General features: G+C 47.5%; 2 protein-coding genes across 2 annotated transcripts; both read left to right on the forward strand.

Annotated features, from left to right (window-relative positions):
* The first annotated feature begins 227 nt into the window (after window positions 1-227).
* Window positions 228-10,817, forward strand: utp18 (UTP18 small subunit processome component). The gene is made up of 13 exons (XM_085455243.1): window positions 228-643; window positions 1,482-1,630; window positions 1,738-1,833; window positions 1,908-1,981; window positions 2,064-2,155; window positions 4,347-4,472; window positions 4,550-4,724; window positions 4,801-4,901; window positions 7,217-7,307; window positions 7,421-7,544; window positions 7,657-7,831; window positions 7,903-8,045; window positions 10,351-10,817. Exons 1-13 carry the CDS (start codon window positions 425-427, stop codon window positions 10,373-10,375), a joined length of 1,590 nt encoding a protein of 529 aa, XP_085311369.1. The 5' UTR covers window positions 228-424; the 3' UTR covers window positions 10,376-10,817.
* A 937-nt stretch (window positions 10,818-11,754) lies between these two features.
* Window positions 11,755-21,921, forward strand: btr30 (bloodthirsty-related gene family, member 30). The gene is made up of 13 exons (XM_085455244.1): window positions 11,755-11,815; window positions 15,567-15,684; window positions 16,056-16,499; window positions 16,731-16,835; window positions 17,220-17,315; window positions 17,431-17,664; window positions 17,751-17,949; window positions 18,032-18,121; window positions 18,847-18,873; window positions 19,124-19,150; window positions 20,037-20,212; window positions 20,292-20,447; window positions 20,929-21,921. Exons 2-13 carry the CDS (start codon window positions 15,577-15,579, stop codon window positions 21,136-21,138), a joined length of 1,872 nt encoding a protein of 623 aa, XP_085311370.1. The 5' UTR covers window positions 11,755-11,815; window positions 15,567-15,576; the 3' UTR covers window positions 21,139-21,921.
* Window positions 21,922-22,555: the final 634 nt, after the last annotated feature.

Consider the following 22,555-nt stretch of genomic DNA (forward strand, 5'->3'; position numbering starts at 1 on the left):
TGATGGTGTGTAGAAATTACATGAAAGTTAGCTCAAAAATCACATTTTTTAGCAGCAGTCTAAACATGAAATAGGGTTTGAGGAAATAAATATCATTTAGAAAAAACAGAACATTAATTCAGTAATTATATTATTTGATATTTATGTGGAGACTGAGTTTACAGTTAGTTTAAAAACTAAAAATCTATTTTCTTTTTGGCATTTCTGCTTTCAATCACTAGGGGGCGGACTTTGTTTTTCCGGGTTCGGAGGTCATCTCACCGGAAGCACGTGATTGCACTGCGAGTGAGGGGAAAAAACACGCACTGGTCTCCACATGTGCAACACAGTCTGCTTCATGCTAAGAAAAGGATTACAAGTGTTGTGAGGCTGGCTTAAAGTCGCAGTTTTCTGATTGGAGTTTGGTGCAGAGGACGGAACAAACATGGAGGACATGAGCTTCATTAAGCTGCCGGCCGATGAGGGCAAACAGCCGGCCAAGAAGAGGGCGAAACTCCCGCAGTCTAGCCTGGTGGAAGAAGAGGAGGAGCGGCAGAGGAACGTAAAGAACCTGGCGGTGCTGGGGGAGAAGAACAGCTCGGTGAAGCTGCTGGAGGAGCTGGTGTTCGGGGCCGAGGAGGAGCTGCTGGAGAGACTCGTGGAGGTGACGTTCTCACCAGAGACCGTTTAAAAAAACAGCTCATTTAAACTTTTTTGGACACTAACTGGAAACCTCTGCCTCTGAGACCGAGCTGCCGTAACTCTCATGAAACGCAGTTATTTGTGGTAAATTCGGTTTAACTGACCTGAAAGAAAAGTCACGAAAATCTTTGTTACCTGAAAAACTCTGTTTCCTGCGATCGGCTTCAAATGTTCTTGCACAGGCGCAAAACTGTTTACGTAAAGACAAAGTTTGACATTTACAAAAGTTTGCGGGGTGTTTCTGGTAAACTCGGCTGGCTAATTAACAGCCACGATGTCTGTAATCTGTTCAAGCTTAACTTGTATCAACCAAACTCCGTTCAAAATATCCCTGACTTTTGTTCTCGTGCGCATGAGCAGATATTACTCTGAAAACTAAGGTTACGAAGTTTTCCAACAAACCATTAAACCTTTGGGTTTACCGCCAGACTCCATTTAAAAGTCTTCTAATTTAGATTGCCTCTGTTTGTGTGTGAACCAGGCTGACAGTTATCTACCACCAGACTCCATTTAAAAAAAGTCTTGTTTTTCTTTCCCTGCTCAGAAGCTGAAACTTTTGTATATATAAGACGAAGACGACTGTGTAGGACTTTGGCTTAGACCCGCTGAATAACTGAGCACCAGGTGAAGAAGAGTTTTAGTGGTGAAACACTTTAATGTCAGGTCACCTCCCGTTTGAACGATGCTGTAAAACTGGGTGAATTTTTGAATGGAGTCTGGTTTGTGGAGCTTGGTGATGAATCGTGCTGGGTTCAGGTCAGGTTTTGGTTTTTCACTGATGCTTCCTGTTCCCTGAGCAGGAGGACGAGGACCAAACCGGACTCCTGCTGCTGGAGGACAAAGATGAAGAGGAGGCAAAGGAGTCTGAGGATGAGGGCGGAATGCGGCAGGAGCCGCAGGCCGAGAAGAAAGCGGCGTGGGTGGACGAGGATGACGAGCTGGAGGAAGAGTGAGTGTTTCACAATAAGACGTGTTTTAGGCTGAAAGCGGGAAATCAAAGATGATTGTGGTGAGTGAAGACTCGCGTGATGATGCTGAGGTGTTGGTGTGTTTCAGGGTGGACATGAAGCACCGTTTCCGTAGAAACCTGATGAAAGGCGAGGCAGAGTCCACCATGACCAAACAGAAACTGCAGCAGAGGATGAGGGAGCAGTGAGTATGCACGCACACAGATGCACACACACACACCTATAAACACACCTGGACGTGTGCTGCGTGTGTTTCAGGTTCCAGAAGGCGATGGGAGGAACGCCATCATGGGCGGAGAGCAGCGACCAGAAGAGGAGGAGGAGGAGGAGAGGTAGAATCTAAAATGTTTTTATTATTTTAAGAGTGTTTTCAGTCGACAGAAACTCAGACTCTGCGTCTCTGTGTTCCTGAAGCTGAGGAGGATGAAGATGAGGAGGATGACCTACTGAGGAGGACGGGAAACTTTGTGGCGTCCTCGGACAGCCTGCCCAGCGGCATCCTGAGGGTCAGTGAGTCCAGCAGGCTTCTGTTTGTCTGTCAGGCTGTTCCACCAGACTCCATTCAAAATATTGCTCATTTTACGTGTTTGCTGTAGGTAATGTTACAGAGCGATGAGTGTTACACCGGTGCTGGGATAAGTTTGTGTCTGAGAACAGGATGTGAGGCTTTGTAACATCTGCTGAATCTGGTGTGACGTGGTTGCCAGACTCCATTCAGAATATGGATCATTTTAGCAGCAGTGACTGTGTGATTTGATATACCTTTATTAGTCCCACAAGGGGAAATTTCATAAGGCTGCCGACATATTGCACGCAATGGTGGCGCCATCTTACCCCCCGACCATACATACATGACACAAACATCACATGGGGAAGACAGGTCAGAGAGGTATAACATGGAGAATGCACCACATGAGGAAAGATGAGGAGAAAAATAACTCCCCCCAGACTGAACTCCAACAGGGAGATCAGTTTGAGCACAGAAAAAACACCTCTGCACATGAAAACACTCGTAATACACCAAAGAAACACATGACAAGCAGCAGGGGGATAAAGGTGAGAGACCGCTGATGTAGACAGCACATCCGGGCCTGCGTGCGCTGGTCTCCATGATCCACCGTCAGCATCGGAAGGGAATAAGCATCGAAGGCGTTTGGAAAGGGAGGGGGGATGTGTGTGTGTGTGTGTGTGTGTCTGTGTGTGTGTGTGTGTGTGTGTGTGTGTGTGTGTGTCTGTGTGTGTGTGTGTGTGTGTGTGTGTCCAGAGTTCAGCTGAGACAGTGTCCTTCACCCTGCCAGGCTAAGTAAACAGTCTTCCAGCCAACCCAGGTGGCCTTGCATGGAACAGGAAGAACAGACTCAACACAGTCGTTATCAGGGTGTTGTTGTTCAGCTCCAGCCTTGAGGCCGCAGCTGGTGCCAAAGGGGTCTCCTCATGAAGTGATGGTGCTTTTTACTTTAGTGCGAACAGCTCATATGAATTTCAAAGCTGTTCTACAGTCCAACACTGGTCTCTCACTCTCCCGTTGGAGAGCCGCGAGCTTTCTATGATGTTTTCCAAACTTACGTTCCGTGATGTTGTCGTTCTTTTTGCTCAAAGAGCAGGTTGTTACACTCACGACCGCAGTGCACTTCCCCAAGATGTGATCGAATTTGCGCTCAGGGGTGTTGTTCGAGCGAGCCCCTCCAGATGTAATCCAGTTTTTCACTCAGAGCTCTTGTTCTGAGTGTTCACGGCAGCCGTAGCCTCTCCAAGATCTTCTCCGTGCTGACTCAATGAGTCCATTTTGAGAAACTCACGCCTCGTCCCATCGTTCCAATCCCAGCGGGCAGCCTTGTGGGGGTTTTGAACAGCCGGTTCCGCTTCCTTAATTCTCCGATAAGTCAGGGCCAAGCCAGCTCCGATCCGCCAGAACCCTGTTACCATGGTTCATAGGTAGATATCTTCAGCAGTCAGGTTCACCTGAGCCCAGACTTCTCGTTGAGAAAGGGTGTCGAACGCACCAGTTGATCAGTTGATCAAATCCATAATTCTCTTTTAGGTTTTAGAGAACAGACTGTGAGAGAGTTCCAGGGAAAGTAATACAAAAAACACGAGACGAGACAAGGACACAAGAGGCTAGGCAGGGAAGCTAAGGGAGAGGAGGAGGAGAAAAGTGCGAAAGCCTTCGTCAAGAGCAACATGCTAACATGGGCTTTGTTAAAAACATGTTTGATGCCTCACGGCGCTTCGAGTGAATTCTGAGCTCTTCACTTGAATTTTGTTTGTTTTTACAGATTAATAAAGTGAGGTCGGACGGCTGTTTACTGACAGTTTTGCCACCAAACTTCATTTAAAATCCTCTGAATTTTAGATTCTCTTGCACAGCAGTTTCAGGCTCAGCTTGCAAACTTGGTTCAGGTCATTTTCTACCAGACTCCATTCAAAATCTGCTAATTTTCTGTTCTGCTGTTCATGAGTGAGTTCATGTGGCTTTCTGGCTGTCGATGCAAAACCCCGTCCTCAGACTGAAGCTGAAGGGTTCATGTAAAACCTGTGGCGTGCTTCCTGCCAGACTCCATTAGAAAAACAGCTGATTTCTGTTCTGTAGCTCACAGGTGAAGTAGTTTGATGCTGTCATTTGTTATAAACACACACAGACGAGCACTCGTTAAAACATCGGGTCTGACTTCCTGTCGTCTCTGCGTTCGTAATCAGGTGAAGAAGTGTCTCCACGCCAACAGCACCCGTCCGTCTGAGGACAGGCTGACCACTGTCCAGTTCCACCCCAGCGCTCAAGTCGTCATGACGGCCGGCCTCGACCAGTCCGTCTCCCTGTTCCAGGTACGGTCGAGCCTCTCTGCTCAGGTGTTAGGCTCAGGTGGGAGGGGTCACGTGATTTTGACCTTCCTCCTCTTCAGGTGGACGGGAAGACGAACCCGAAGATCCAGAGCATCCACCTGGAGCGCTTCCCCGTCCACAAGGCGCAGTTCAGCGTGGACGGGGAGATGGTGATCGCCACCAGCCTCAAGAACAAGATGTTCTACCTGTACGACATGATGGAGGGCCGCGTCTCACCTGTGCACACCGTCAGAGGTGAGGCGGGGTCAGAGGTCAGGGGAGGAGGAGGTTCCCGGGATTTCAAATTAAGAGCATGTTTGTTTGTCATCAGGTCTGAATGAAGCTCGAGTGAAGGAGTTCTCCGTGTGTCCTGAAGGAGGCGCTCTGCTGCTCACAGGCACCAACGGATACCTGCACGTCCTCACCCTCAAGGTAACTCCTCCCCCTCGCCCCTCCCCTCTCCTGAGTCCTCCCGATAACTCAAGCTGTGTCCCAATCCAGCAACCGCACACTTCATAGTACCCGCACTTCGCAGACTACGTGGGGCGGGTACTCTGAAGTGCGAGAAGGCCAGAAGAACGAGGCTCGTGAAACGGGACGGTCTGGCCTTCGTCGCGCTGCTCATGTTGCCTAGCAACCATGATACTAACAGCTGGAAACGTTTCATACAGCTTTGTGTGACAGAAATGAAGGAGAACAAATGTTTTTTTGTTTGTTTATTTATGAGATCAGCTGAGTATCTGAGGCTGAGACCACGAGACTGAAACATGCGTGTTGGGCTTCATGTCTGCACTGAACAGTGATTTAAGATTAGTTAGTAAATAACAATTAGTTAATGTTGTTCATGAGACTAACGTCATCTCACTGTGGTGATGTAAATATAATATGGACAATATTAAAGTTATTGTCAGATTATTATGATTTATTACAGCAGAGCTTGAACTCTGGGTCAAAGATTCAAGTTGCAGTTATTTATATTTCCTCTCACCTTAAATCTTCACTCAAAGACGAGTATCTGTGACAGTGTGTATATAGATGTGTTATATAGAAGAGACAAATATTGTTTGTTTAATATGTTGGTACTAAATTTGGCTCAATGCTTACATATATGTGTAAAAGAAAATGTAGGAGCTGTGATAACTGTGTCTGATAGAATGAAGAGTAGACTGATATATGAAATATTCCTTTATTGGGTGAGAAAATCAGACCATGTCATAACTGCTGTAAGTCACACAGAATAGATATCAGAGCCTTAAACAGGCTGACGTCTGCTAAATGGGTCAAACTGGGCAGAAAGTCTACAAACACATAACATCCTTATAGAATATGATGTAACACTATAGATCAACTTAGCTCAGAATATATAAAGCATATAAACAATTACAGCAATATGATGCAACAAACACAGCAGCTACTGATCCAAAATACTCAAAGCTTCATAGAACTGAAACCAACATTTATTTTAGCTCCATTCTGCTGCTGATACAGACTTTAGGTTTCTGAACATTAAACTTGTTGCTGCCTTTCATAGTGTGTAACTTGAAGGCCCTGAGTACTCTGAGTACTTTCTCACACACTGGAAACACTGGGATGATCACATTATTTGAACATTACCTAATAAGACTGATTCAGCACAGACAGTTATGTTAAACTTTCCTAGCAGTCCTTCACAAACAGGGAACAGTCTGTCTATTCTCTCCATCTGTCAGCTGCTGCTGGCTCTTCCTCCTCCTCTTCCTCACACACTGCTGAGTTTGTCCTGGTGGATCATCAGGGGTGCAAAGCCTCACAGATGATGTGCAGCAGTGGGTCCCTCAGTCTGTCCTCACTCTGGACACTTGCAGTCGTCACACATGGAAATGAAATGTGTGATAAGCTGCAGGATTCAAACACAAGTGTAACTTATAAACACATGTTCATACTTTTATTCCACAATCAGAGAGAAAGAAACAGAGAGAGAGTGCAGGACAGACAGACAGGTGACAGTCTCAGGTGTACACACTGCTACACAACAGCACCAGAGAAGCAGGATTTAGTGTTTGTGTTATTACGAGTGTAAACAAGAAGAGTTCCAGATGGTGCAGTGGACACATGTGTGACTGCTGTGATTAAAGCATCTTTCTTTCAGCTTAACGAGTGAACCGTCAGCTCGTTCAAACACACGTTAAAGTCCGTTTGGCTCGACACCACCGAACAGAGGCAGCAATATAACACAGCTCACATTAACAGTGCAGTGAATCCTGCTTGTGCCGTGATGTTCAGGACTGCAAACCGAGCAGCATCACTGACTTTCAGCTCGTTGTGTTTGTGGATATATGACTGACATAACTTTGCAGACATGTGGCCAACAGTAATGTTTTAATGTTCTTCGTTATTAAACATTCGCACATAAAGAGACACAATATTCAGTTCTTACTTTTGACAGTTTAACTTTTCGGCTGCCCCGCTTCAGCCATCCACCTTTTTTTTTTCTGAACAAATTATCCACACCCACCGCCGTGCTATGAATTGTGGGATATATGGGACCACGAAGTGCACAAAGAGAACACTTTAGATTGGGACAGCCTTCGTCGTGTCGCTGTGACGTAATCGGTCTACAAATGCGCACTACGAGGTGTGCGGCCGCTGGATTGGGACATAGCTACAGTGTATCTCTGACAGAGGCGGAGCTTGCAATGTGACCAATCGGAAGCATGGACAGGTGAACTGATGAAACTCTAATATTAGAAAAATCTGTGTGTGTGCAGACAAAGGAGGTGGTTCGCAGTATGAAGATAAACGGTGATGTCAGCGGCGTCGCGTTCTCTCCTGATGGCAGCAAAGTCTTTGCAAACTCAGGTAAGTCGAGGAAAGGTGGGCGTGTGTGTTCCTGCTCATGTCATGTGATTAATCTTTGTGTGTGTGTGTGTGTGTGTGTGTGCGTGCGTGCGTGTGCGTGTGCGCGCGCGCAGAGGATGGGGAGGTGTATGTGTGGGACATGCGCAGCAGTCGGTGTGTGAACAGGTTTACGGACGACGGCTGCGTGAGGGGAACTTCCATCGCCACGTCTCAAAACGGGCAGTACCTGGCCTGTGGGTAAGACACGCCCTCGTAACCGTGCTGCTCTCTGATTGGCTGAGAGCTGTGTGTTATTTAAGGTTAAAGACGCCGGAGTGCTCAGTGCTGAGCTCTTTTTTTTTTTTTTCAGCTCTCAGTCCGGTGTGGTCAACGTCTACTCTCAGGAGGCGTGTCTTAATTCAGCCAATCCGAAGCCTCTGAAGGCAGTGATGAACCTGCTGACCTCAGCGACCGCCCTGACCTTTAACCCCACATCGGAGATCCTGGCCATTGCGTCCCGCGCAGAGGACGAGGCTGTGCGGCTGGTGAGAGACGGCAGTGATGATGATGACGATGGCGATGATGAAGAGCATTAACGGTTTACCTTTGTCCTCAGGTGCACCTGCCCAGCCTCACCGTCTTCTCCAACTTCCCCGTTGCCAAGAGGAAGATCGTTTATCGAGCCAGCTGCCTCGACTTCTCCCCGCACAGCGGCTTCTTCTCACTGGCTAACAACAAAGGCCACGCCCCCCTCTACAGGTGAGACAGTCTGTGGTCCCACAGGCGTGACCCTCTGGAGTCCGGATTTTTTAACCTCTAACTCTTCTTTGTATTTGCCCCGCCTTGTGTTCAGCCTCGTGCGTCTGAATGTGCACGTATTTCTTCAAATGCACACGAGCGTCAGACCGGAGTGTGTCGCACGCCAGCATGATGTCATAACTGCAAACAAAAACTGTTTAGAAACTATTTTTACAAACCGTTTACCTGAAAACGCCGTGATGGCCTCGGGCAGGTCTTCAAGCCCGTTACAGAAGCGGTCACAATAGAGATCGACAGACCACGTGACTTTCGCGCATTGCATGCCGGGAACTCGTGGCAAAACAATCCAAGTACCGCATCAAACGCAAGCACTTGCAGCACCGCAAAACGTTCATTCTCCGGTTCCAATAAATTCTTGCTTTTTCTTTGCCCCCCAAAAAAGTTCTGTACAAAACGAAGCAGAACAATGCCGGTCCGTACAAAGACGGACTCGACGAAAAGACAAAGAAAAGATACGAGGAAAAAATCAAAGGAGTGAAAGGGTCAGACCCTTACGAGCACACAGAGTGGACAAAAGACGTCAGCGTGCTGCCCAACTTTCACCACGCTCATATTTATAATCATACGGTTCTTGGAGTGAGTGCATACACTCGTGAAGTTTAGTAACTTCAGGTCACTGCAACAAGCCCAGGTACAGTTTACCGACGGATGGGTGCAGGACCTTGAAATGCACCGTGTAGAACGAAGGACCATCGTACGTATCATAAGTTTACCAGTCTCACAAATCGTCGTCATAAATACACATTCATTAACCGTTTATTAATATAACCTTTGAGCTCAACGGTAATTAATTAGTAGTGGAAATAATTTCTGGTTCATCACAGAAATGTAGCAGTGACAATAATACTGTATGCTGTAATCGTACTGGGCAATTAGTGAGCAGACTAACCTGTGAGCTGGAGTGTTCTAGGACGTTATATTTGATCTTTGAATGGCTGCAATCCAGGCCATCCGTCGCCTCTTTGTTACTTCGGAAACATGGCTCGAACAATTTCTCTTCAACGACGTAATCCGATAAAAACGATCTCTTTACCCGTCGGCTTCCCGTGGCTGTCATGCGACCGGCTATTGCAGTTAATAATACAACAGCTTCTTGACATTTTTGTGTTTCTTTTTATCGCTGTGTGACTGATTTTAATTGAAAGCCTGCGTGCGCTAGTACCTCTTGCCACGAGTTCCCAGAATCCTTTGCAGTTTTACCCCTGAATGACGTCACATTTTCAATCTCTATAAGACGCCGCGCAAATTATGTGTCACTCCAAAAAGTAGTTCCTGTCCACCACAAGGCAGCGGGGCAGATCACAACCCTGAAACCTAAAGGTGTATCCCTCCTCCTGTCCTCTACCTGGATGCAACGTTTACATCTCATGTGCTTTTGGCGGCAAAATCACGAATCCCCCAAAACGCGCCCTCTCACGTCCTCACCAACTAATGCTACGTGGGGTTTTTTATATCGTGTTTTGATTGGTTCATCTCTTCCACAGTGTCTTTCTCCTGTCTTCCTTCTCTCACCCCAACCAATCACAGCAGATGGCCCCGCCCCTCCCTGAGCCTGGTTCTGCTGGAGGTTTCTTCCTGTTAAAAGGGAGTTTTTCCTTCCCACTGTCACCACAGTGCTGCTCACAGGGGGTCATATGATTGTTGGGTTTTTCTCTGTATGTGTTATTGTAGGGTCAACCTTACAACATAAAGAGCCTTGAGGCGACTGTTGTGCTTTTGCGCTATATAAATAAAGTTGGATTTGAGCGCTTGTCGTCATGAATCGATCATGTGATCGTGACCCCGTCCGTGAACAGCAGGAGGTAAAAGTTTAAAAACGGCAGTTTGGACTTTTCTGTGTGATCAGCTGTTAATACGACACAAAGTCAAACAGGAAACTGAGGGTGAAGTCACCGCCACCACATACAGGTCGCCTCAGCAGCAGTGTGACGTTTGGAGGCGGAGCTCTGATGCCATGTACGCGGTCTGCTGACCCCTAATCACATGACAGCTTTTACTTTGAAATCCAGTTTATCCTGTTTGGAGAGTCACAAAGTGAGCGAGTTCTTGGGGTGAAGAGCGCCCCCGTGTGGTAAAGAGCTGGAACAGCTGAGAGCGCGCCAGAGCGAGTCTCACACACACATTTACATCCATGACACACTGACCTGGACACACTTAGGCTTCTGTGAGATGATTACGTGTGTGCGCGTGCGGCTCGCGTCACGTTCCCGTACATGCTAACGTTGACCCTGCTCTCTGTCTCCAGGTTGCTGCATTACAAAGAGTTCTGAGGGGCGGAGCTTCGAGCAGGAATCAGACCGTTTCTGTAAATACTGAAACCTGCAGAGGACCAATCAGCTGCAGGAGGCGGAGTTTGTTTTATTGTTTGTATGATGTGATTTCATAAAGACTCAAAGAGGATCCCTGCAGTTTCCTCCGTTTGTTCCAAACCAGTTTTATGAAACGCTGACGTCGTTCTGAACAGTTTCAAATGAAACTCACTAAAAATCATCAAAATACAAAAATGTCAAAGAAAAAACGTTTTGTGTGGATTTGACGAACTGTCATCGTAGAAATAATGTTTTTGTTTGTCTTAAAAACACAAAGTTTCATTTTGAGTTCAGATAAAATATTTTATTGATAAATAACATCGCAGTGAGCTTTAATTAAAGAGGAAGAATTTAAGCTGCAGGTTCGTAATGATTGTAAATAAAAGTCTTTTGTAGAATCTCATCACAGAAATCACTGATTAGCTCTCATCGTGTAATAAACACACACACTGTATAATGGGTCATTATGACACATACAGGTCGATAATAATATTCTACAGTCTGTCTCATAATTCCTCGCACAGGTGACGTCTCCACTGATCGACTGGTTGGTTTGATTTGATTACATCAAGTGAATTTAGTGATTTTTGAGCTGTTTGGCATCATTGAGCTTCGGTACAGCAAACAGCTGTCTCATGATCAGTCAGCATTGAGGAAGTTGCAGAGGTGACCAATCAGATGACAGGAAGATAACCGTCAGACTGGATTTGCCAGCTCGCTCGCGCTGCTGCAGGAATGTCCTCGGTCCTGTCCGTCCGCCTCCTTCAGGCTGAAGCATGAAAAGCTCGCGTCCCTCCCAAAAACTCGTCAGCGCTCGCTTCCAACCGTCACGTTAACTTGGCCCTCGAGCCAGGCATCACCCAACCTGCTGCCATCACAGTTCCAGAGGTCAAAGGTCAAATTCTTGTCGAAAATAAAGTTTGAAAGATTTTTTCCTGTTTTATTTAAGCTTTTATTAAATGAATAAATAAATCTAATAATGATGTTTTCATTTCATGTTTATTTTATAACATTTATTAAATACGATTCTTTACTAATATTTGTTTCATCAGCTATAATTTAGATACATTTTTGTTGTCATTTCATTTAGTTTGGGTTTGTTTGAAGTCTGATGACATGATTGAAGTTATGAGAAGATCATTTTAATGTTTCTTTGTTTTTAAACTTCGGGACTGAAACATTTTTAAAAACCAATAAAAGGATTCGATCTGATCGATCGGATGTTAAAATGCGTCTGAAAGTGGGAGGAGCAACAATCTCACCCCCCAGCTGCATAAACATCCACCCACCAAACTAACCTGACCGCTTTCTGCACCTGTTGGCCCCGCCCACGCTGACATCACAGAGGAGCACTAACCAGAGTTTCAGGATCCAGAAACGCCTGACCTGACAGAGAGGAAGGTAAGAGCTTTTCCCTGTTTCACGTAGAATGATCTGGACTCACAGACTGATCTTAAATCACAGGAACAAAAACGTGCGGGTTTGGCGGTGTCTCTGATTGGTCAGGTGAGCACACCTGTGCAGGTGTTCCTGTGAGTTTGGCCTCCTGAGTCCGAGCTGCAGGTGGAGCCTGCTGTAGGTTTGATTCCAGACGTCTAACCTGACGTGAGACAACAAAATCTTTACAACCAAAGTCTCAACCTGTTTGTAATCGTGTGGCGTCTGAGCACCTGTGGAGAGGCTCACACCTGAGCGCCAGCTTTTACTTTCAGTCTGGACCAGGGCTGCCCAATCCCGGTCCTCGAGAGCTACCGTCCTGCAGCTTTTAGATGCATCCCTACTCCAACACAGCTGAATCAAATGGTGTGATTACCTCTTCAGCATGCCATCATGTTTGGCAAAGGCCTGATAACAAGCCATTCATTTGATTCGGGTGTGTGGGAACAAGGATGCATCTAAAAGCTGCAGGACGGTAGCTCTCGAGGACCGGGATTGGGCACCCCTGGTCTGGACTAACACTGGGCTGCAGACACGCTGATGTCTGAAAGTTTGAAGTTTCTGGGTCATGGAGAGGATCTGATTGGCTGCTGTGACGAGGTGTTTCTCTGCTTCCTGTTCCACTTCGTCGCTCACTGGACACGAGCAGCTGTGGGAGGCAGAAGTGAAGCTGTGGTGCTGCCGGGTTAAATCCACACAGTTAGTCTGTGTGCTGGTGGAAGAGCGGCGCCTTTACACCGAAACCAACAGCTGCCGGTTTGTCCTGACTGAGTGGGACGCGTTGGTCCTAACCCACCGGTGGCGTGCAGACACCTGACGACGTCCCCCGCCCCAGTGGAGGCGGTGTCAGGCTGGGTGGCTGACCCGCACAGACGCCCCGAGGATGGACTCGGGTTCAGATTTAGCCCAAACCGACCGAGATGTGCAGAGATGCTCTGACGGCTGTCTCAGGATTCAGTTACATGAAGCATTTTTCACTCTCTGCTCGTTTTGACGCTTTGAAACAAACAAACCGAACTGATCACATTTTTACACTGTTTTCATTTCTCTGGCGTTCTGTCCGGTTACAGTCATTTAAAATGACTCTGACTTGTTTCCATGTGCTGATCTTATCCCAGCTCTGACTCACTGCGACGCAGAGCTGCTCGTGGTGAAACACGTAACAGGTGTTGATGCGTCTGAATTCTCCGATGTGCGTGCAGCACTCGGGGCACGCGCAGCCTTTTATCGGTCGCGTCCACGCTCCCACATGTTTTTAGTCGGCTCTCACTTCCTGTTCTGGAAATAATGGAGGAAATTACATGGTCTCGAGTGGGGGGTTATTAAGTCGATTCGGCACAAACATGTAAACACAGAGCGTGGATCGTCCACAGACGCCGTTTCTGAGCTGCAGGTTTCATCACTCTGACCAACACTGACTGAACCAGCAGCAGAAGATCAAACTACGCTTCATGTTTGATAAACATCATCATCATCACTTCCCTCTGACTCTGGCTGTTGCGTCCTGCACGGCTCTCTCTCTCTGCACTCAGAGACCATCAGATCTGCATTATTCTCTGCTGCTGTGTTCAGTGCTGTCGGCCTCTGACAGCAAAGCCTCATCTCTGCTGTTCACACTGAACAAATGTGAACTTCAACGATTGCTCAGCTGTGTCTGTGACTCTTCTTCACTTCAGCAGCATCAGCTCATCTTCACATGTTGATTCATGGTTTTATTTTAAATGGTAAATGGCCTGTGTTTGTATAGCACTTTACACCACATCCAGTCATCCACACATTCACACACTGGTGATGGAAATCCACAGCCACCCTGGGGCGCACTGACAGAGGCGAGGCTGCACTGGCGCCACCGGGCCCTCTGACCACCACCAGTAGGCAACGGGTGAAGTGTCTTCGGGCCTCGAACCGGCAACCTTCCGAATACAAGGCGAACTCTCACCTCTTGAGCCACGATCGCCCCAGGTTTAAGGTTATCTGCTTTAAAAAGCCAGGCCAGGAAACTCTGCTTCATGTGTTTCTGCTTTAGCCTCAGTGACTTTGACACAAAGGCCTCTGCTGTGATGCTCACACCTCTGATCAAGTCTCACAGTGTCAGCTTGGTTTTATACACAGACACAAAATATGGAGATGAACTGATAACTGATCAGAATTAGAATATTTCTGACTGACTGAGTGAAAACTGAATCGAATCAAAGTGAATCGATACCCAGCCCTGGCCTCGAGGGTCAGCTGTGGTAAACAGCCCTGTGATTGGCTGGTGACCTGTGCAGGTGTGGCTAAGAACAGGTGGGCCGTTTAAGTCCATCCTGGTGCTGCTTCATCATCAGCCGTTTGTTTCTCTGAGGTGAGCAGGTGTGGGCTTTATACTTCACAGACGTCATGCGGACGATTCGGTTTTTATCAGGATTCCTCCGAAACTTGCCGATGGATTTGTTTTACATGTTCCGGAGACGATGAACTTTGTCTGGCTCTGGATCAGGGAATTTTTGGAAGCGTTCTTTCAGACAGAGACTGGACTTTTGGATCAGCTGCTCTCTGAATGTTTTACAGTGTAGATGTGCAGATGTTTCCAGATGTTGGCGGAGCGACGCTTTGATCCTGACGGGAATGAAATCAGCTGAAGCTCAGAGTGAAGATGAGATGAGTTTGTTTGAAATGATCTCATCACAGATGAATCGCCTCAGGCTCGTCCTGGATGTGCCCTCTGGAAAAGGGCACATCCAGACGAGCAGCATCAACCTTTCGGGATTTCCTTACCTGGATGACTGAGCATGAACACAAACTGGAGGATCGCGGTGACGCTGCAGCTGAGGCGCTCGTGCTGCTATCAGAACCAGTTCCTCCAGCGCAGTGACGCTGAATAAACCTGCTGCCGATCTCCTGTGACCAATCCAAACTCAGACGTCACGGAGGAAACGGGCCGAGGCGCAGCAGCCCACCTGACTCGCTCGGCTGCCTCTCCATCAGCATCCAGAGCGTCCAGTTCAGTGGGAGCTCACGCAGCGTGATGCTGCAGGGCGCCGAGGCCATGCCTCTCCTCGCAGACACGCCTCTGCTTCACTCTGAACTGCAGTTTCACGTGTCGGCTTAAAAACACAGTTTTAATCTTTTAAGGCCTGGAAGCTTCACCTGTGACCTCACGGGAACACAAAGGAGCAGGTCCCTTTAAACAGCTGGCCCCGCCCTCTCCACCTGTCCAGGCCTGAGCAGGTGTGCCATGTCTGTCCCCGGGCTCTGACTTATTGCTGTTTTTTTTTTCTGGGTCAGAGTTCAGTGCGGTTTGGCGTGGGCATCCTGCAGGTCTGAGCAGATAAACATCGCCTCCTCATCCTCCGCCCGCTCCACCATCGCTTCACCGCAAAGCTGCTTCATGGCCACCAACCTGACACCACTGGAAAGCCGGGTTATTGATATGCAGCAGCATCTGTGGGTGGATTTGATGATTGAAGAGCGTCGAACACCAGCAGCCTGACACCACCTGCTCCGTGTCACAGCTGTGGGAGACGCCCACAGACTCGGGTCTGCTGCTGCGCCCACAGGTCTGGTTGGTGGCCATGAAGCATCGTCACGGTGAAGCGATGGTGAAGCAAACCCAGATGTTCTGACTGAAGTTTATCAGTCAGAACATCTGGGTCGCCGGGCGGTGACGCTCTGAAAGGTTACAGATGTTAAAGCGCCTGATCCTAAACCCCGCCTCCTCTGTGTCCTCCTCCAGGAGCAGCACGATGGCGGAGTCGACGGAGCTGTTCACAGAGCAGGAGCTCACCTGCTCCATCTGCCTCGACCTGTTCACCGACCCCGTCTCCACCCCCTGCGGACATAACTTCTGCCAGGTGAGTCCACCTGCAGGTGTGAGCACAGGGGGCGCTGTGCGTGGAAGCTGCTGCTGAAGGTTCACCCAGCTGTAATGATCAGGAAACGTAAACAAATCTGTGATCATTGACGTGTTTCTGCTGCTCGGCACGTCCTGAAATGCTTCATTTGTACAAGCTGCTCTCGATTCTGAGTGTTGTTGTTGTTGTTACTATGACGACGATGGTGTTGATTAGCTGCTGTTTTTGGCAGGTCAGGTATTCGTCCTGCTTTACAGCCTTTTAAGAACTAACCAATCACAGGGTCTGCAGCAGTGTTAGTAATGCAAACAGAAAACTACCTGGGGGTGCGTTCAGGTGCAGTGGGTTACTGGTGCGTCCTGTGCCCGCAGGCGTGTATCGGTGGTTACTGGGCGTCCAGTGCCGTGTCCACCTGTCCACTGTGCAAACATCAGTTTGAAGGACGTCCTCAGCTCAGCATCAACAAAGTCTTCGCTCAGATCGCAGAAAAGTACAAACAGACTCACTATGCACCGTTACCGTCGCCCTTCGGTAATGGGGCGCCCGGCGCCGCGATGGCAGGCGCCATGAACACCAACCCCTTCCTGACGCCTGAGCCATCAGTAGCTCAGGCGAACGGGGACGTAGTGTGGTGCGACGTTTGTACGGGAATCAAACAGCCCGCCGTCAGCTCCTGTCTCACCTGCACCGCCTCCTACTGCACTGAGCACGTGCAGCCACATCACACCACGCCATTCTACGCCAAACACCCCCTGATGGACCCCCAGGAGGCCCTGAGGGGCCGCACCTGCTCCGTCCACCGGCGCCTGATGGAGGTATTTATTTTTCTCTATGATTGCTTGATTTGATGTTTATGTAACATTTAAATATTTGAATGTTTTTTTATTTTAAAATGGTCAGTTTCAGATGTTACAATAATTTTTTATATTTTGAACAAATTCAAAAATAATTAGTTTTATTTTAATAACTGGTTTTATTTTATCATGTAAGTAAAACTTTTTCATATCAGTTCATGTTCTGCATTGATGAGCGGCTCACCTGTGCAGGTGTACTGCAGGACGTGTGAGAGCTGCATCTGTGCCATCTGTGTGCTGGAGGAACATCGGATGCATAAAACTGTCTCCGTGCAAACTGAGAGGCTCAGCAAGCAGGTACAAATATCCCAGATTATTCCCGGGAACGCCATTTATTAAAGTAATTTGATTCTGTTTTTTATTTCATCTCATTTTGGTTGACTGTTATGTTTGTTAATGCTGCTCATTACATTTCATTACAATTCATCATTTAATTTATTATTACATTTATTATTTGTTGTAAATTTGTAAATTTTATTTGAAATTAATGAATTTTTGCAATTTTTGCAAAATTTTTTTTTGTTTCTTTTTGATGAAAAACAAAGATTTTAAAATGATGAAAAAACATTCTGGAATGAAAATAAATCCTTGGAGATGGATACAAAAAGTAAATTCATCGTTTGGTCCAAAGTGATTTTTGTTGCGGCTCTTTGACTCGACCGTGTCCGCCTGCCTCTTCAGAAACAGGTGTCCAGGACGGAGCAGGAGATCCTGAACCGGATCAAGGAGAAGGAGATCCGTGTGACGGAGCTGAAGAAGAAGCTGGACAGCCTGCAGGTGACTCACCTGTTTGCTCCTTATGTAAAAACCTGGCGGGGCGGGTGGAGCCTGTGGAAGACGATGGCGTTGTCGCTCTCTTCTCACCAAACATCTGAACCCGTCTGTGTTTCAGAGCCATGCTGACAGAGAGCGCGGCGAGGTTGAACACCTGCTGAACGACCTGTCCGGCTCGTTGGACCAGATCCGGTCTCATGTGGTGGGCGGGATCGTGACCCAGCTGGATGCTGTGATGACAAAGGGGGACGGGATGGTGAACCGCCTGGAGGAGGAGCTTAGCCAGCTGACAGAGAGGAGAGCCGCGCTGGAGGCGCAGGCTACCAGTCAAGATCACATCGCCTTCCTGAAGGTGAGAACGCCTGCAGTCACCGATCCCAGAATCACAACAGAGGCCTGCTTCATCACCCCTCTTCATCACCCCTCTTCCTCCCTCAGACATACGAGGCGACCACGGCTCCTCTGGCCGAGGATCTGCAGGCCCAGGCGGATGACGACTCGCAGCTGGTGCTCCACTTCCATCTGGGCGAGGTGAAGCTCGCTTTGTCCGAGGTCAAGGAAAAGATGGAGGAGATCCGGACCGGGGAGATCCGCTCGCGAGGACTGCGAGGACCCCGAGGATCCCGAGCGGACTCCTGTGAGTTCCAGATGTTACAGCACAGTCTGCAGATGTTGGGTTCCAGATGTTTCCTCTGAGTCGTTTCTTTCACCTGTTTCAGTTTCAGCCGGTGACATGATGGCGGCCGAGAGCATGCTCAGTCTGAGAGCCAGCACGGCCAGTCTCAGGAAGAGCCAGTGGTCCCTGAAAGGTGAGAGGTCAGAGGTCACTTCCTGTATCTACCTGCAGGTGTGCCACAATCCGATCATTCCAAGCTCCTCTGTGGAGCCCTGCAATAAAGAGTGACTCTATTCTACTCTATTCTCCTTACTGAGGGAAGAATTTATCCAGTCAGAATAAGCCAGAGAAGCGAGCTCCGTCAGAGGCAGTTACGGCCACGGTGTTGGATGGAGCGCTGTTGCAGACACTCAAGACACCACCCACGAAAACACATGCTGATTATAAATGTACATTATCATCACCTCACTGCACTCTGTGTACATATGAAAAAGGAAACTATGGAGCGGTTCTTATATAGCCCTGGTCTACTCTGAGCACTCAGAGCTTCCCGTCCTCGTACGTGCACACATGTCCTCGCACGTGCACACATGTGGACATGAGTCCACACATGGACACTCTGATGGGGTCAGTATCATGCCCAGTGATATTTGGCACGATTGAACCACAAACCTTCAGATCAGCAGATGTGCATGCGCAGTATTTTGGCTCTTTTTGTACTTCACTTTTCTTCCTGTGCCCTGTGAATGTCCACAGTGTCTCTGTCTCTGCTGTGGGAACATGTTGCTTACCTCGACAGGTTGACTTGTTTAGGGAAGTGCTGCTCATCCCACAATTTCTTATGTTGAGGAAATGAGTTACAAGTTGTGGGGCTTTTATTGTGAAAGAATAACTGAGTGTTTTCCTGTCTACTTTCAGACCTAAAGAAGAGCAAGCAGGTGTCAGGTACGTACCTGTGTGAGTGTGCAGCAGACATGGATGCTCACCGTCAGCCTTTCAGACACCGATAACGAAATTATGAATCAAATCAAAGATGACAGATTTTTTAAAATGCTGGTCGTTTTTAAACGACACAAAGATGAAGTGAAAGGATAAAAACGCTGAGTTGTTAGAGAAGCTGTAGCGGTGGGAGGTTTGTGAAGAGATGAGAGCTTGTTTCTGATTGCTGATGAAATGTGTTCGTTTGTTGTTGCAGGATACAAGAAGGCCCGACTCTACATGGGTGAGGTTTTCAGCGTTTTGGTTTCTGGGTGATTCGGTTGATGCAGGTCGGGTTTGGTTATAACTGCATTCACACAGACAGACAGCTGCCAGCTAATGCTGGGCAACATCCAAGTAAAACACTCTGGCTCCGCCCCCCCAGATGCTCTCTTACCATAGTAACCTCACAGCAGCCACGTTACTGGTCACATGATCTCATTAAACAGCCTAAACACGGTCCAGAGGTCCAGCTCAGGTGAAGCTAGCCACCTGTATCACCATCCACCTCTCAGTCACAGAGGCCACACCCCCTAATAAAGCACATTTTAAATGATACACAAACAGTTTCAGGCTGTAAACGTTTGTTTCTGCTGTAAGTTTGAACATGCGGGCTGACTCACTGCTGCCTCTACTGGAGGAACTGCAGGTTTAGCCTCATGGTGAGGTCTTCACATTATATATTTCTAAGCAAAGATACGTAATAGTGCTTCATTGGATTCAGCGTTGTTACATATATTTGATTTCTGGACTGTAGAGGAGCTTTGCATGATTCACAGTTCAAAATAATCCTCCTGTATCAGATACTGGGCCTCAGCGCAGGTCCTCTCTTCATCCTCTGAACGTTGTGATTGGCTGCCCTTCATAATCGTCAGATGGGTTCAGCTCATGTGGTAGAATCGACCGTAAAGGGGATGTGCCCTCGCTACCTTTAGATTCACAGGGTTACTGAAGCTGACTCTGAGATCACTGATATGAAACTCCAAGGCTCAAACAGGGGAAGTCCACCTTTACTCATCCTGTGGTGAGGTGTCGGGATCGTCCTGGATCGAGTTCTTCAGCCATTGTGATGACTATTTCAGCCTCCAGGGGACCTTGCTGTTATGTTTACCTGTGCTTGTTGCTTCCAGAGGACTTGACGCTGAACCCGGTGACGGCGTATCCCTTCCTGATCCTGTCCGAGGACCGTAAGCAGGTGAAGAGAGGAGAGAAGCTGCAGTTCTACAGAAACAGCCCGCACAGGTTCGACGTCTGGTCCTGCGTCCTCGCCAAGGAGGGATTCAGCTCCGGGCGCCACTACTGGGAGGTCAGGACCCAACCGGCCTTGGGACTGGGTTCAGTAATGGCTAGCAGGATCCAAGTCTGATCTCAGGTGTGTTTTTCAGGTGTGCGTCGGGGAGAATAAAGACTGGAAGCTGGGCGTGGTCAGCGAGTCGGCTCAGAGGAAGGGTCTGTTTGATATGTGCCCGTCTCACGGATACTACGCCATCTGGTGGAGCAGCAGCCAGCTGAGGGCGCTCACCACGCCGCCGCTCACCAAGGTCCAGTCCACGTTTCACATGCACTTATGTACGGAAGGCCACTGGTGCCGCAAGAAAGCAGCCACTCAGACTTAAACATTATTTTGGTCAGCATGACTTTAACATAGAAAATCTCTAAATTTAATTGAAATAAGTTGGTGCAAAAAGTACCCAAAATCCATCATTTCCACACATTTAATAACTTTAAAATCTGATGAAATTAATTCTATTGTGTGTTAATGACAAAATTTTAAGGCAAGAAGGATGCAAACAAGCCCATCCTGTAAAGCTCAATAAAAAAATACAAATTAAATTTATGTTTATTTATGTTTATGTCATTTATGTTTTTAATGCAACAGTTAAACGTTGAGTCCTTTCATGAATACAAAAACACCACAGTGTCTTTTTGGCACCAGTGGGCTTCCACACCTTGAGGCTTCTTGACAGTTTGCAACTTCTGTCGACTCGTCTTAATCGTATTCTGTTTGCGTCTCACCTGCAGGTCAAAGGTCACCACCCCAAGCTGCGACAGGTGGGCGTGTTCCTGGACATGGAGGAGGGTCAGGTGTCCCTTTACAATGTGAAGTCGGGCTCAGAGATCTACAGCTTCCACACATCCACTGAGTTCACCGAGAGGATGTTTCCTCTGCTGGGGACCGGAGACAAAGAAGTCCCCCTGATCCTCCTCACCACGCTGCAGCACCCGGCCTGAGGGACTGGGACCAGAACCGGGATCAACCGGAGGGTCAATGCTGAGCGAACTAAGAGCAGAGGAACTGCAGGTGGAGTTGAATCGTCCTCACGTTGATCTCCAGACTCTGCAGTGAGACTTGAAACAACAAAGGATGTTTGTCTCGTTTTGTCCCCGTTAGATCCTGACAGGCGATGGTTTTGTAATATCGATCACTGAAGAACGATGTGCTCTTACAGCCAGAGCTGCTTCTTAAATTTGTAAATATGGTCATAAAAATACATCAAATGAATCGAGGGAACCAACTTTTTTTTTTTAACAATTAAAATGATATAAAGAAGTTTTCACTTTGTGTAACCAGTTTGTTTTTGTAACGCTGTGAAACTAAAAGATTAGTAACACTAAACCTTTACTGAGATTTTGTGAAACATAAAATTATTAAACTCAAAGCAAATAGTTGATGTCATGAATACGTCACGTTTAATGTAACAGCTTATCGAACAATAGTTAAATTCTGTTTTCATATTTTTTCTAAATGTGTTGCCTTTTTTTGGCAACATATTGGCAACCTTCTTTTCGGGGGGCGGGCGCAGCAGCTTCTAGTGGACGTCAGAGGAACTGCAGCCATGGTGATAGTTAATAACTGACAGTTAAATTATTTTATGAAAAACAAACGTTTCAGCGTGACCTCGGATTTTTGCCAGACGTCCGTGTACTGTAAAGCTTGTTTTTCCAGTAGATTCTGAGAAGTGTCGAATAATGTTGGAAATAAAAGTGAACTTGTTAAATAAAGAAAAGAAAAATTGAGGTTGTTGACGTGTTTTTTTTCTTCTTTTATTCATGTTGCTGAAACACAAACTTACTGTGATCAAAGGTCAAGGTTCAGATCTGGGATCACACCACAATCGCAAAATCCCTCCATGCGTCCAGACCCGACCCTCACATCACAGCTCGGATCAGAAACTCTTCGTTTCATTTCTTCATTTTCACCTTCTGATTGGTTTTACTTCCTGCTGCTCACTGCCATTGCTCCAGCTTGTTTCTCTGATGTGGGACGAGCTCAGGACCAGTCACATGCTTTTAAACAATGTATTCCTGACACTCGTTATTAGATTAAAAGAACCAGGTAACGCACGCTCGCTGCACGAGTCCATGGTTGTCATCGGTGACGCTGAAACAGAAATTATGTCCCTGTTTAAACCTTTCACATGTCAAACGTCTGCTGCGTGCTCCGACCTGCCAGGCAGTCCGACAACTTCCTAAAAGCAGGTTATTAGTTCAGTGCCCCCTACTGTCCCACCCATGTTACTACAGCTCCAGCTCCTGGTCGTAACGAGCTCACTGAAACTGAGCGTGGTGCTGAAACGGGACGCCAGGGCCGCTGTCTCTCCACGCTCAGCTGATTACCGTAGGGCAGGGTCTCAGGGTGCTGAGGCGT

This window comes from Copadichromis virginalis, linkage group LG4 (genome assembly GCF_057382275.1).
Source record: "Copadichromis virginalis isolate Kocher_CV1m ecotype Utaka linkage group LG4, C_Virginalis_male_GT1.1, whole genome shotgun sequence".
NCBI lineage: Eukaryota > Metazoa > Chordata > Actinopteri > Cichliformes > Cichlidae > Copadichromis > Copadichromis virginalis.